Source organism: Mchenga conophoros, linkage group LG23 (genome assembly GCF_057382185.1).
Source record: "Mchenga conophoros isolate Kocher_MC1m ecotype Shallow Benthic linkage group LG23, M_conophoros_male_GT1.1, whole genome shotgun sequence".
Lineage (NCBI taxonomy): Eukaryota > Metazoa > Chordata > Actinopteri > Cichliformes > Cichlidae > Mchenga > Mchenga conophoros.
Window position 1 is genome coordinate 23,557,030 of NC_140547.1, and position 16,047 is coordinate 23,573,076.

The 16,047-nt window shown below is 41.5% G+C and overlaps 1 protein-coding gene across 1 annotated transcript in view; it reads left to right on the forward strand.

Moving 5' to 3' along the window:
- LOC146547256 (receptor tyrosine-protein kinase erbB-4-like) overlaps positions 1-16,047 on the forward strand; it is a 373,065-nt gene that overhangs the window by 308,904 nt on the left and 48,114 nt on the right. Inside the window, exon 20 of the mRNA XM_085263592.1 lies at positions 5,176-5,361. Coding sequence (XP_085119718.1) covers positions 5,176-5,361 — 186 coding nt within the window. The remainder of the gene's footprint in view (positions 1-5,175; positions 5,362-16,047) is intronic.

Here is a 16,047-nt window from a genome sequence, read left to right on the forward strand (position 1 = left end):
TTCTGGACTAGTTAGTCATTATAAGAAGTGTTTATGAACTAAAAATCACGAACGTGGGATACTGTTAGTCCATGATTTCGAAAGGCCAGTGTATGCTCCCGACGCAGGGGAAACAAATTTTACCTAGTTTGGCACAACGGCTTCAAAGTTTTGCTGCACTGTGTTGCATGGAGAATCTGTAAAAATAACGATATCGTAATTTCACTGTATAATAGAAATTAGAATTCTATTAATGTTTTTATCATGCGGTTATGCGATACCATGGATAGCTGCTACCATAAAATTAAGCTCTTTACACCAAACGCTCTCAGTCGCCGTTGCCATTGGCAAGCAGTAGCCGCATAGACACCAGTAGTTTTCCCTCACTCTCGCGTCCTCGTGTGACGGATTGTTTTCATCTTCATCTAAAGTAAGTACTGGTTGACTATTTTCATCATCTCTCTCGGTTTGCTCTGGTTGAAACTGGAGAGGTTGAACAGAAGCCATTTCCAGTGCGCTTCTAACTGTGAACTCGATGTGGTGCAACCATGTGACGTCACTACCTAGAGTGCATTGAGAAGTAAATAACGATGGTGACCTACTGGTAAACTGGTTTTATATAAAATGTGCTTAAAAGGAAAATATTTGGCGTATTTGGATACCACATATATGTTATTGAAAACACAGTGCATATTTTAGCGCAAACATGTGTTAATAGCCTTTAATGTGTTAATACAGTATGAAAAATAACTGCAAAGTCAGACATGTGAGGTTGTGCTGAAAAGAATGATACCTAACAAGGCAAGGTAAACTGTTTCTAAAGGTGAAATCGAAAGTAGTCAAAAAACAGCCTTTTATAACCTTGAACCCAGTGGGTCAGTACAGTTAAGCCAGAGGAAGCTTATTTAAAGAGTAGCGACACTCCCACTCACATGTGCACTTGGACACACAACCCAGAGGAAGGTGTCCACGCTGGATGAACGCTAATTGGACTGATATCATGCCGGAGTCTGGTATCCAGTTCTCATAGACCATCCGTGATCCTTACACGTAGCATAGTGCTAACAACTGCGAGACAGATGGCAAGCAGTAGTAAGCAATCTTAGTATTGATCACACAGTGATCAATACTAAGAATGTTAATGCAAAAATCAAACACTAAAATCAAACACTAAAATCAATCACTAAAATCAAACACTAAAATCATTATTCACAACTAGCTGACTACCAACCACAGTGCGAACCACTTTATTCTCTCTCCCGTCGCACACACAGCTGCGCTCCGTCCTGTGTTTCCCCATTTCTGGGCACTTTTTTTAATCTCCCTCCTTTTCATCGGTCCCTCTCTTCCTCTTTCTCGGTGTCTCTCCCAGTGGGCGTCCCTGTCCATCCAGAGCCAATATGCTCTGTCTGCTGGCTTGTTAAACAGCAATCTAAAGGCAGGCTCACGCTTCGCCACTGAGAAACTGGCCACTGGAGTGCCAGCTCCAAACACTCTCTGAAAGTCCGCACACACACACACATAACCAAACACGCTCTGTGCAACAAAAAATAAGCCTCCCCATGGGGTGAGGGAGGCGGGGTGGGGTGGCCTTGCCTGCGAGAGATGCAGAGTGAATTGCTCGTGTTTGCAAATATGTGGATTTGACTCGATTATGTGACGTGTGAAATGCAAAGGCCCTGACAATACATTCATTTAATACATCTGCTCCACTTTTGTAGCACTCGCGCGCAGACACCCACATGCACTAGCACAGGCGCAAGTTTCTATCAACTCTTGTTTGTGCAAGTGTGTGTGAGGGGGGCAAGTGAGCAAGGGAGCGAGATGGAAAAGGAGGGTCGGCCGGCAGTAATGGAGGTCGGCGCTCAGGGAGATGAGAGGGAAACCAAAACACACGCACACACACACACACACGGGCAAATCCTCGTAACATTTGCCCGGAGAGTAGAAAGCAGGAGCAAGAGTTTAGCCCGACAGTTTACGACTCCCAGGTCTCTATTGAGATCACAGTCTGAGAATAAAAGTGCTCTTCCCCCTTTTTTTCCCTTCCTCTCTGGATCCCGAGGCGAGGCGCATTCCTGGTGCAGAGGTGGCTGATGGCAAGTGGTTGGGGGCAGAGGGGGAGCAGGTGGTTTTAAGAAGTGAAAAAGTAGTGGCACAACTTCAGTGCTGCGAGGCTCTGCTTAAATCAGGCCACTGATGGTGCCAAAAGCCTCACGACGGCCTATGGCCCCGCTGCTGTTTAGAATTAATCTACTCGCGCGCCACCCACACTGCCACCACCTCTCTCCCTCTCAGCTCATTCTTTAGCATCTAAATTTAAAAAGGCACCTCATCTATCCATCGGCTGCCCCGGGGCCAAGCCTGGATATACACCTCCTCAACCGCTTGCCGTATGCAAAGACGGAGAGAGAGAAAGTGTGCGTGTGTGTCCTTGAGGGCGTGAGTGTTTTCGAGAGCTGCCAAGAGAGTGTGTCTGCATGTCAGTGAGAGAGAGAGAGAGAGAGAGAGCCCGAGAGAGGCAATAGGAGACGAGAACGAGTGAAGTGAGTGTTTCTGAGCGATGGCACTGAAGTGCAGCTTCTGCTCAGCCGTAACGCGTATACGCGCCGGCCACAAGTATCGGTCCTCGCCATCATAACACTTCATCACCGGCACACATCCTTCTGCTCGCAGCGCCGCAATAACAATTACCCAACGTTGACTCCCAACTGTTCAGACCCCTGCGTCCATCTGCTGCAGAGAGAGACGGAGAGGGAGGACAGAAAATGTATTTACACGCCAAAATGACAACAAGAGCGAGAAATTCTGAAGCAGCTTCTGGAATCAGAGGCGCAGTAACTTTGTGTTAGACAGCAGCGTGGATTCTAAGCATGCACGTTTCACTGTGTTTTTTTTCTTTTAATTGGAGCATCATTTAAGAACCTCTGTGTGTTGTGCATGCTAAAATATAGATTAAAAAGGCTGTGTTTGTGCAGCTTTGAAGAAGGGTTCTGCAGGGTTTTCTCTCACTATGAGTTTACTCAGGGCAGATGCTGTGCATGCAGATATAGTAATCATCTCACAAATATTAATTTATGCATCTAACTTCATTTCTATTAGGAATTCTTTGGTAGACACTGTAGTGTTATCCAAGGGTAACAGCTTGATCTGTCATAGAAAAAAAAGGATAATAGAACCTAATGCTGCTCAATAAACTTAATATTTATAATGTTGATTGTTTTCCTACAAAAACCCAGAATAAAGATTCCAACATACTTTGAGCCCAGAGCGTCAGATGTTATGACAACGTGTCCTTTGGCGTCAGTGCCTTAAAAAACTGGGTTTACGGAAATGTTGAAACAGGAATGTCTTGACAACTTGATGACTTTAAAGAGTTAAAGTCGTCAAGTTTTGTTTGTATGAGTTCCCATTAGAGGCGGGAATCACCCGACACAAAACAATGTTATTGTGATTTTGAACAGTTTGCAGTATCTTGAGTTAGAGTTAAACGTTGTCAATACCTGCTTTATTCAGTGAGGTTACCTCGCCTCCGTTATTGTTGTGTTGCAAAATTAGGCTTGTTAAGCACACTAAAACCTGCCATAAATGTTGACGTAACACAGTCAGTCTGCAACCAGTCTGTGATTGGATGGGGTCAAGTTGGCAATTAAATGCAGTTTGTTTCTGATAAGCGATTAACTGTGATAAATCGTGGAAAATCATTGAGATTCAATCAGACTGATACCAACATGTTTGCAGCCTGTCTGCTTTTATAAATCAGAAAGCAATTATTTGCAGACCTTTAACAATCTCTCTGATAGTGTTTGCAAGCCGTCCAAGTCAGACTGCAATTGTTTGCAGAAAGGTTGCCTCCTATCAGGCAACCTGTGCAGTCGCCTTGAGATTAAAAGTGGTCACGAGTGTTCAACACCCCCAAACTCTGGGCAGCTATTTAGTCACGGGTCACTAATGTTTCTTTTAAATGTCCAATTTTTTTTTTTTTACTCGCCTTCCTGAGCCGTTACCTTGCTCTGAAGTACGAGGTAGCTTTATCAGGTTAATTGTGTCTAGTGTGTGATGGTTTTTAGTTGAGCTGATTTAATATAAGGCCTCTCAGTTAATATTATGTCAGGATGGCGGTGCATAAGATGAGTACTTTGTAAGATTTTTATTTATGTAATAAAATATTGATATTTTGTGTGCCTTTATCCACACAATATCACTAGATAAATATCATTGTGCAGTTGTGCACCAATCTCTACTTCCTATGATATCAAATTTAAGTTGAAATAAACCTCAGTGTTTGCGTAAATCTTACCACAAAGACTTCAGTGAGATAATGTGAATGTTGCGTGTGTGAAAACATGGCAGTTTCCTGGTTGATAAACTCATCTCATTGCATCACCATCTTTCCAACATCTAAAAATGAACTGTTTCCCTCTTTAATCAGCATCAGTATTTTCACAGCTAGTGCGTCAAGGTACCAAAGTGCCAAACGGCTCCCTGTGTGTGTCTTGATGATGCTAACTTTTTTCAAAATATCAGATTTTTTTTTTTGCACCTACAACACCTGAAAAAAGCAGCAGATCATTTTAATTTTGGATTTTATGTCTACTAAACCTGAATTATGCATGATATATTATGAAGTCATCACATTGCCTAGCAACCACCAAACACAGACTAATCAGACAATACTCCAGAGTGGGCAGGTACAGTAATAGTATAGAAAAAGAAGCAGGACGTTTCTCCATTGTTGTCCGTCATTTTAATTGGTGGAGGTTTTATTGAATGGTCATGAATTTGTGACGTATAGGAGGATGTTGGTCTCAGTTTCATGTTTTTCCTTAAACTTTTTAACCAGGTCACAAACAGCCCAGTGTGGGTTGTTTCCACACGCTAAATGAGCAAATTTTCAGGAACTAGATTACAAATAAATTTTCACACATTGCCACCTTTTGAATCAGGTTCTTTTTTTCAGATTTCAGTGTGCCAACTAAAAATAACAAAAATATATATGACTACAATTTAATGATATTGAAATTGCGCAAAAAGGTCAAAGGGGGAAGCTGCAAGCTTAAAATTGTGTTCAATGCGACACAAATATAGTACAGAAAGCAAAGAAGCTCCAAAGTATCTGAAGAGAAGTTTCTTGAACCCTGTAAGTCAGCAGTCTTCTTAGTCCATTTTTGTCCTCCTTCCCCCCCTCTCACCCAGGAGGCCCTGATCATGGCCAGCATGGAGCACCCCCACCTGGTGCGTCTCCTCGGTGTCTGCCTGAGCCCCACCATCCAGCTGGTCACCCAGCTCATGCCCCACGGCTGCCTCCTCGACTATGTGCACGAGCACAAGGACAACATTGGATCGCAGCTGCTGCTCAACTGGTGTGTCCAAATTGCAAAGGTAAATGACTATAATCAGGTCGAAAGAGGACGGCGTCTGTTTGTGCTGTGGTGTTTGTGCATTACTGTACTGCTGGCAGGTGTGAGGGCGGCATTGGATTTTATGGATTTGTGTTCTTGTTGGACGAGTCTGCCTTATTTTTTTTCATCCCCAGCCAAAAATTTGGCTGAAGGTGACATGGAGAGGCTTGCCAAGTGCAGTGTCAAACCGAACGAGTGTGATTTTTTTTCTAAAATATGATCTCATTGCACTTTCCAAATTTGTATTTAAACAGCTTTCAAAACAATTTTTGAGCTGCTATCACAAACACAAATGTCCCTAAGCTGCCGACCTTTCAGTTGGATGCTTTACTTACTCGGGTTTCTGTTGTAGTTTTCCAGGCTTTGTGGAACTGTATAAACATCTACATTATGCAAACCCAGAGCAGTCATAACAAAATCAAAAATCAAAAAAGCAGCTGCATGCATTTGAAAAACAATATAGAGCGCCGCAGTGTGTTGCTGTTGAAATTCAGGTGTAAATCAGTTTTCACAGCCCTTTAAATGACCTGATAGGTTACTGACGGTGAGCAAGACTGAGGCCTAGCTTGCCTTGGAGCTTGTCCTTGAAGCATTCGACATGGAGGCCCTGATCATGGCCAGCATATTCTTTCAGCGTCATAACAAACATTTAAATTACAGACCCATTCTTTGCTGCCCAAACAAAATCTGCACTCAGAATCGTTGAAACAGCAGTAAGGCTTGAAATACTGTGTGCGTGCTTTTGCTTACCCAAAGAACATTTGTGTTTTGTTTGCAAATTAGGTTGATGCAGCCAGAGTGCTTGATAGTGTAACTGCCTGGTAAGATTTAACTTCTCTGAGTTATAACTCTGGGATGGCAGTGGGGTGCCTGGCTGCAATTACATGCTGTGCAGGCAGACATCTGCTGTGATACAGAGGCATCCCCCCATCAGTTTTGGAAGCGGTACATGCAAAAGAGGATCTGACAGAAGTCTGACTTACCGCTGATCACACTGATCGCAGTTAAGACAAGGGAACAACTTTTGACTTTAATGCTGTTAAAGTTTTGGATTCTGAGCGCTTCTGCCCGTCGAGGTTTAAGTCGAGCAAAGAGACAAAGGAACCAGCTCGACTGTGCCTCCAGGAAATGTTTTTGTAATTTAAAATCGTAGCTGTTTCGCTAGCTGGTTGGTCTGGATATACATCAGAGGTTTTGGACAAAGTGAACAACTCCATCGTATCTGCGCTAAACCAGTCGGGATGGTCCGAAAAACACAGCTTCATTTATGCCATTAATCCAACTTCAAAAGGAAGTGAGCAAGCTTTCCGTTTCCATTTTGGCAGCGCCCCATTTTCCCAAGGGGTTGCCACAGCAGGTAGCTCTGCATATTTGATTTGGCAGATTTTTACACCTGTTAACCTTTCTGACGCAACCCCTAATATAAAATGTGTCAGAATCTGAAGTGGAAAAAGTCTCATGAAGCAAATAAGGGGGAAAAACGGGGGGATTATAAAAAATATCTCAGTATAGTTGTAAAGTTTACATACTTCATTATGCTAACAAACTCTTTAGATTAGGATTATCGCTGAAATTTCAAACGAAATATAATACTCAGGAAAATACCCAAAAAATTCACAGTCTTTGTTTTTTGTAAAGATGAGAATAATACATCAATCACATCACTGTTTTCTTTTTTTCTGATGTAACAGTGAATTGATATATGACAACTATATCTTAAGATGCTCTTGCTGGTACAATTTCTAAAAATCTTTTTTTTTTATACTTAATATCTTTTTAATCTCTGGATTTAGGAATAGTGGGAATAATGTATTCTGTTAACATTACTAATGTTACCAATAGGAAGCACTAATAATGTTTGCTGACTAGGTCCAATATTAATATTATCTTTTTGTTATAAGCCATGGCCACTAGCTCCTACCATTATAATAACTTAATAGATCAGCCAGTGTTGCTATCTGATAATTGCTAATAGTTTAATGGCTAACATTAGCATGTGCACCAGCTATGTCAACATTTATGATATAACTGTTTAATATTTTAATATTGAAACAGAAGATTTACTGACATCTAACATACCTCATAAATTGTTTAGTTTTGACATCAGCTACTATTCACGTGTTCAGCTGCTAGTGAGGGGAGGGGCTGTGACCTGACGGTCTGCAACGGTTCTGTGGGAAGTTGTGTCAGTTGAAGGAGGCAAAGTTGACACTGTTCATATCGATAATGTTGATAATGTTGATCCAATAATAATTCCTAGTATTGATTTTTGGACCCTGGGGCCCGTTCTTCGTACCTCGCTAAGTAGGTTAGCCGGATTAGATTGTTGACGATTTCGCGTGATCCTGGATCAGTCGGTTCCCCGAAGCTCATCCGGGACTTGCTGTCATAGCAACAGAGCCGTAAGCGTAAACCTGCTCGGGAGCAGGTTTACTTTATGTAAACAGGATTAGATCGCGGCCACGCAGGTATGTCCGCTTCATTTATACGAAAGCAACAGCGATATTTTTCCACTGTTTCACCATAAATAAATAACATCAATGTAACTAAAGATAATGCAGCACTTGATCCTTTTATTGATGTCACACAGATACATACAGGTCATTTCCTAAAAAAGGGAAATGAACTATTAACATTCTATTACATGTATGTGATTATTACAGATGTAATTCATATTTCAGAGTAGTAATTGTAAATTACTTCGTGTAATCAAGATGAGAGACCACGGCTATAAAAGCGAAGGTGGATTTGGGAAGCCTGTCGCAGCCATGTCCTGTCCGTATACGCGACCAACCCATTGCGGAAGGTGCAAGATTGATAAGGAGAGTCCTCAGAATTCAGCGTATATTGCGGGATAGACAGGATCCTTTAGCTCAGCGCGACAGTGTGCTCATAGAGAGATGTCGATTTTCCCGTGAGGGTATTATTTACTTAACCAACTTGTTGACGAGGGGGTGCAGGACCACCACCTGTCTTTTTTTGCTCTGCCCTTTTCTTGGTTGCTGTTATGAACAAACTAACAGAGTATTACAGGCCAGTATTACCTTGCCAAGAGACGCAAAGCAATCTAAGAGATAAATATTACCATTCTGTAGAATACTCCTGTATTCCACTTTTACTTGTTCCCATGTTCTTGTGGGTCCTGTTGTGGCTCTAATGTGAAAGGGGATATAATATAACATATTATAATATAATATAATGCCATATGATATTGGACAATATAGTGTCATATGATAGATCTACCCTACCGCCTACTGGTGTTGGCCAGAGGGGCCGATGGCGCGATATGGCAGCCTGGCTACAACCGTAGCTGCCTCCACCAGTGTGTGTGAATGTGGGAGTGAATGAATAGTGGTATCGTAAAGCGCTTTGGGTGCCTTGGAAAGCGCTATATAAACCCAATCCATTATTATTATTATTATTAAATTACCTACGAGTTTGATTTGTCAGCAACTTTCTGCCAGCCCTCTCTCCTTGCTTTTGCAGCCTTTGCAGTGTTCTCTTGCGTTTTAATTAAACTCTGAAACTCCTGAAATCCCTCACTCATGAGTTCTTGCTCTGCTGCCGGAAAATACCGAGCACGCCCCTTCGACATTTTCGCCGACCAATCAGCGGGTTGCCGATCAATGTTTCTACTATCGATGCGTAGCCCCTTTTACGACACCCAGTGATGTCACATTCCTGCGTCCAGCTGTAGTAATCGTCAACAGCAGGTGTGTTCGGGGAACCGGATTAGCGAGCTCACGGTTAGCGCGATGATTTGATCTTGGATGTGTCATTTGATCTTGGATGTAGTAAGCGACGTACGAAGAACGGGCCCCTGGTCTAGAAAAGGAGGAGCAACATTGGAACCCATTGGCTGGGGCCATTTATCAGACAAATATGACCTCCTGTCGCGTTCAATGGTCATTCATTGCAGTCTAGCGATGAATGAGGAGAAATTAAAAACATCAAACAGAGGACATAATTAGCCACAGCCATAGCCTCTACTGTAAAAATAACTTAATAAATCGACTAATGTGGTTAGCAGGTAACTGCTAATTGTTAAACAGCCAATGTTAATGTGTGCACCGGCCAGGTTGACATTTAGTACTTTTCAAACAGGAACTTTCCTGACCTTTTGTAATTCATCTTAAAGTGTAGTTCAGTCTGTTGATATTAACTACTTTTCATGCGTTCAGCTGCTAGTGAGGAGAGGGGCTGCTGCCAGCGGTGCTGTTTGAAGTTGTGTTTCAACTGAAGGTGGCACTGTTCGTATCGATACTGTTGCAAATGAGTATCTAATCTGATGATAACTCTTAGTATAAAATAGTATTTGAGTAGTGTTTTATTTTTATTTTTTCTTTAGCAACGCTTTGCTAGATAAAGTGCTAGCAATATGGGAACCCACCAGTTAGGGTCATCAGACAGACATGTAACATGCTTGTCTACAGTCTGGGAATGAAAGAGGAGAAACTAAAAACATCAAACAGAGGACATCAGATAAGAACCTGTGGTTGTAAATTAGCTTTGTAGCCAACGTGTTCATTTTTTTTTAAATATCCAATCGGAGTTTTAACCCGTACGCAGTCAAAGTTCAGCCAACTGTAGTTAGGTAAATACACTTTGGATTGCAAACTGAAACCAGATTCTGGTTCTTCACCTACCATATAATATATTACGTTTATTATGCAGTGATCTGATTTTCATATGTAGTGAGTGAGAGCCTGAATGGCTCTTCATCTGTTCCAGCAGGTCTATCATTTTTGCTTATCATTACTTTGATGACTTGCTAATCTTTTATTGTATCTGCTGCTAAACTGATAAAGCTGTCAAACATGGACCTTACTGTACACAGGCAGTGCTGGTTTTTGTTCTCAAAAACTGGTTCTGTTTAAGTTTTCATCAAATAACGTACATGTGCACTTTAAAGCAATGTTTGTGTAGTAAATAAAACCACAGTAAGAAATGCCTACTGCACCAAACACTGTTCTTATACACGCAGGCCCTGTTTTCAGCTATAAACACACTAACACCACACTAATGTTAACATTAACCCCTGAAAACTGGTGTGATAGCATGACAAAACTGTGTGTTCAGAATGTGTATGAAAAGCGATTCACAGAGTATTCTTCAGATAATTGCCTGTTTCTAAAGCACTTTTTATCAGAATTGATTTGTATTGGCAAAGTATTCTCTTGTTTCATCACTCTGAGTCAGCGATGAGAGCGTCAGGTTCACAGGGTTAGTGGGAGGTGGGTTAGCGTGAGAGGGCTTAACCCTTTATTCTCCAATGATAGATGATTCCCAAGAGCCTGAGGAACAGGTTACTTAAGGAGGTACTTATTGCTGTAATTGGATTTAGTTTCACCTGTGGTAGCAGGAGGGGAAATGTCAGGTTGTGGTAGTTTTGAAGGCGATGGAGAGCAAGGGGAGACTATTCAAAACCATCCTCTACCCTTCCTGTACTGTGGCATTCAACTGATTGTGACCAGTACCAATAACAGCTGTTCAGTCTTGATGTAGGGTTGGAATGAAGCTGCTCGTCTGATTGAAAATCGTATTTGGATAATTTGTTTTTATTGAGTGAATTAGTGAATCGGCATAGTGGAGGAATAGAGACAAACTGTTCCTGTTAGCCCTAAACAGGCTTGTATTTCCCTTTATTGTTTCCATTATTATCAATAACTAGCAGCTATCAGCATGCTGGCTGGATTGTCACCACCTGGGGCTTAATGACAGGCCATGATTTGCAATGTTAAAATGACTCATCACTGAGAACTACATTTGCAGTGGCAGCATCTCAGTGTGTTGTTTGAAAGGCTTATTTTGTTTCCAAGGTAGAGTATCAACAAAAACAAAAATCTAACAAAGAGTAAAGAGTCCTGACTCAGGGGTGACTCTCAGACGAGTTCTAATCGTCGAAGGCACTGGAACTTTTAACTTTCGTCAGAGGATGTAGGGGACCTGTAGTCTTTATTTCCAGCTTCTTTTTCATTTAGCTTTGTGTGATTCCGAGTTTAAAATAATCTTTTTTAAGATAAGCATTTAGAAGAAAGACTTTATTAGTTGCAGCTTGCTACTTCCAGAGTTGACTCCCTTTTCCTTCCCTTCAGTTTCCTGTTCTTATTTGGCAGGAGTGGCTCTCGGTGTGGTCTTCTGTTTTAAGGTTCGCTGTGTTGTGCGTTCAGAGATGCTCTTATGCAAACTTCGGTTGAAACAGTGTTGCCAATATCAGCTTGAAGCACACTTAATCAAAAATGAACACATCTTTCTACCAAGCTGTTTAATGAATTCAGCTTCCAATTTGACTTTTCAACAGCCTGATTAAAAAAATGAAAAAGCCTGGTGCAGTCTAGAAATAAAAATCAAATAGCTTGTCAACCCGAGTTTCTGAGAGGCTAGTATTTATAATCCGAGCTGCTAGTTGCACAATTAATGGGCTGGTCCTTATATATAGTCCTTTTCTTCTGTTCCTGAACACTCAAAGCAGTTAAAACATGCCACAGTCACCCAGTCAAACATGCACTTTTTGCTATGCTTAAGTGCTTTCCTTCAAACATTCACCCTCCAATGGATGCAACTTGGGGTTCAGTATCTTGCCCAAGGATAACTGGCATGCATAATGGAGAAGTCAGGGATCAAACCACCAACCTTCCAGTTAAAAGATGACCTACTCTAACTCCTGTATATGCCCACTATAACCAAATATATTCAGAGTGATCCCATTATTTTCCCTTTTCAGCGTAGCTCTAGCATACTACATGGATTTGTAAGAAATGTGAAGAATATAGGTCCATATATTGCTACCTGAATACTTTTTATTCGAGAAGTATCAGAACTGATCCCAGAAACCCATGTTTGATGTTCTCTAATTAAAAGGTACATATACAGGTACTTTTGAAAATCAGTGATTTTTAGGAAATCTCACATGAGTGACTGTGAACATAGCTGTGTTTTTTTGTATGGGGGAAAAATTGATGTGTTGTGTTGGGTTTGAACCAGAAAGCTCATGCTGGAACACACAAAAAAATGGTTGCCTTTCAAAGGTATAGTCACGTGTATGACCTGGTGTGGTATTCAGCCAATAGAAGAGAATCAATTTGACTTCTTATGAGCCCCACCCCCTTCTTACAGTAAGGTGTTGCCAGGTACTGCAGGGAGCCCATTTAGCAGCATGGGTTTTCTAAGCCACACAAGCCCAGTGCACGGAGTTAAAAATGCTCACAGCGGGGGACCAAGGTAGCATGGTTCTTTTGTGTTAAGTTAGCCTCTTGGATCCTCCTCACAGGTCCTCCATCACATAGCTCTAAGATATTTTTCAAGCCAGAAAAAGACTGAATTTCTCTGTGGTGTATGTTTTTGCATCCCTGTCTATCTGCACACGTGCTTGTGTGTGTTTGGGCATGTGAGCCGAATAAATAACTCAGAGCCCTCTTCTCTGAGTGATCTTGGCACTCTCAAGGTAATGACGAGGAACCTCTTCTCCAGGAGAAAGAGCATCCTTCAGAAGACGCACAATTTTCTAGCAAAGGGGAAAATAATTTCCCTTGCTCTTCAGTTAGCTTTGAAAGAGGTGGGAGGAAAAGGTATATAAAAAAACACAAAAAACAGAGTTCAAGAAACAGCATACAAAAGGTCGCTCGACATATGGCACCAGACCAAGCATCCACTGTGAACTGCTGCATACGCATTCATCAAACGCACCCCATTGTATCATGAGTACTAGCAGTGATAGTCAGGTCTTTACAGAGAAACACTTTGACATTTTGTGAAATCACCTGCTTCAACTACTTGGTAAGAGTTGGACTGGATGACTGATAGCACTCATGTATGTCCGGTTGTTTTTCAGACACTGGCGAGAGCCTGGTGTTACCCTTCAACTAAGCTCAACTACCAGTGGCTCCAACTTCACATTTAATGAACAGACATGAGTGTGTTACCGGCTTTCTCATCTAAACTGCCTACAAGCAGATTTCAGGAAAATGTCAAGCTTTTTTTTTTTTAGCTAAAGTACAACTGCCACAGTTATTTAATAACAAATTCAGAAATTTCAAGATTATTGCAGAAGTTTTACCAGTACACTCTATTATCAGTGGTGAAAGTATTACATGCAACATGCAGACCAAAAAAATGCAATTTAGTCTGATTGTAACAAGTTTGCAGTGCCGGTGGAGCAACTTGAGGAATCTTATCATGACATTTCTAGGAAAAATCAGTGGTTGCGACCGTGGCTCAGGGGGTTGGGAACCGTATCTGTAACTGGAAGGTCGCCGGTTCGATCCCTGGGCTCTCTGTCCTGGTCGTTGTGTCCTTGGGCAAGACACTTTACCCTACCGCCTACTGGTGATGGCCAGAGGGGCCGATGGCGCGATATGGCAGCCTCGCCTCTGTCAGTCTGCCCCAGGGCAGCTGTGGCTACAACTGTAGCTGCCTCCACCAGTGTGTGAATGCGAGAGTGAATGAATAGTGGCATTGTAAAGCGCTTTGGGTGCCTTGAAAAGCGCCATATAAATCCAATCCATTATTATATAAATATTTGGGGTTTGAAACACTGTGGACACAATTACACAGGTAGGCTGGTGGGAGGGAGCCTGTCTTTAAGTGACCAAATTCCAAATGGCACCAGTTGCATTCATTCTCTGTTTTGCAAATAATTTCTGTCTACTTTATGAGTGCAGACAGGGCCAATACACTGGAATCAGTCTGAGTCACTCTGCACTGATGGGCTTAACTCTTTTGCAGCATGTCCCTTTGCCATAGGGGACTCAAAGCTGGCTGCCAACTGGTTGTATTCTGGTTATATTCCTATAAAAAGGAAGGTTTCCAAGCACCTGTATCATTTTACAGTTACTTCACTATCTGCACCAAATTTGTTGTTATCTGTTAAGGAATTGCTGAATCTGTTTAAAATCTATGAGGTTCTGGCTTCACTATCTTAATGTGTATAAAGTGCAATCAAAGCAATACAACAGCCTGAACGGCATTTCATAAATCTGCCTCTAAAAGTTAACAACACATCCCTGATACAAATGTAGCCACTGTCCCCTTCCCAAATAGGAAAGATTGTGTTAGTATTGCTTTAAAATGCTATTTCTGGTGCTTTGTGGACAGGTGCACTTGGGTCAGGTGGTTTTCCCCTCAGAAGCATCTGGACATAACTTCTAGAACTCATGGCGAGTGTGCTGTTGACCCAGTGCGTCTTGTTTTGCTTTTAGACTAACAGATGTTTTTTAGGGGTCTGGGTCGTAGCTGAATACTAAGTTTATCATCACATATGATGATCTTCCTGAAGGTGTTAACAGTTTGGACTTTGTGGGTCCTGCTCCTTAATTGTTTCATGCAGTCCTGCTTAAGAATTGTCCATAACATCCAGTGTAGTGTAGCTTTAAGGCCGTAAAAAACTAATTGGGAATTCTAAAGTACAACTACCTGAACAAGCATATTATTTTGAATAAAATATAAATATAATTTAGTTCCCAGAACAGTTGTGGAGCTATCTGTGCATGCTGCCAAAACCATGAAACCCTGGCACAGGAAGGCTGTTTTTCATTTTTCACCATACTGTAACGTGGTGGCAACTTGCCAGTCCCCCCCAGCACCGCTACCACAACAACTACACAAACACCCGCCGTATGTGGGCTCTGACCCGGGCAGGTGACTGCTGTGCCACAAATTGATTGGCCGAGGCCTGTCGCCAGGCAGTGACTCTTCATCACTGAGTGTTTTGGGCATTGAGATAATGGCCCCCATTAATCTAGAGCCACACTCAGGGCTGTTTCACTCCCACTGCCACACACGAACACACACACACACACACACACACACACACACACACACACACACACAATGACTGACACTCACATGCACTTGCACACATAACCCACACAGAGGTCTCTTTAGATGTGTGTGAATAGCCTCTAAATTATAAGTCTCGATCTTTCCTTTCCTTTTTATGCTCTTTCCTTTATCCCTCTGCCGGTTTTCCTCACTCATCTGTTGTTTCTTTTCCTCGTTTTTTTTCCAGGACTTCCTCTTTATGTCCTTTCTTTCTTTTTTCTATTTTTATTACACTCATTCATTTTCCTCTTCTTTTCTTTTTGACACCCTTCTTCCTTTTCTCTTCACATTCGATTTTGTTTTTTCATCATAACCCCGTCCTGTCTTCCTTTCATTTATCCTTCCCTTTCCCCTTTCTTTGCTCCATTTCCATTTATTTCCTTCCTTTCTGCTTTTCTTTCCACATCATTTCTTTTTCCTTCTTCTTTCTCTTTCATTTCCACAATATTTTCATTCTTCTTCTTATTTTGTTTCCATGTCATTGTCTCTTACTTCCTTTTTCTTTTCTTTCCTTTCATCTGTTTCAGTTTTTTCTTAACTAATTCTTTTCTTCCCATATCCTTTTTACACGTCTTCCCATCCTTCCTTCCTTCTGACTTAATTTTGACATTTTCTTTTCTTATAGTTTCTTGCTTGTTTTCTATATTTCTGTATTTTCCTGTTCTGTTTTTTGCCATTTGTTTTACAGTACGTTCAATCTTCTTTTTTAATTTTAAATTCCTTCTTTAATTCTCTTGTTACCCCCCACATCTCCTGTCTTTCCTCATTTGTGCCTATGTTATCATTTGTTTTCTTATTTTGTGTGGTCCTGTGTCTCTATATCATGTCCTACATTTCCCACTTCAGC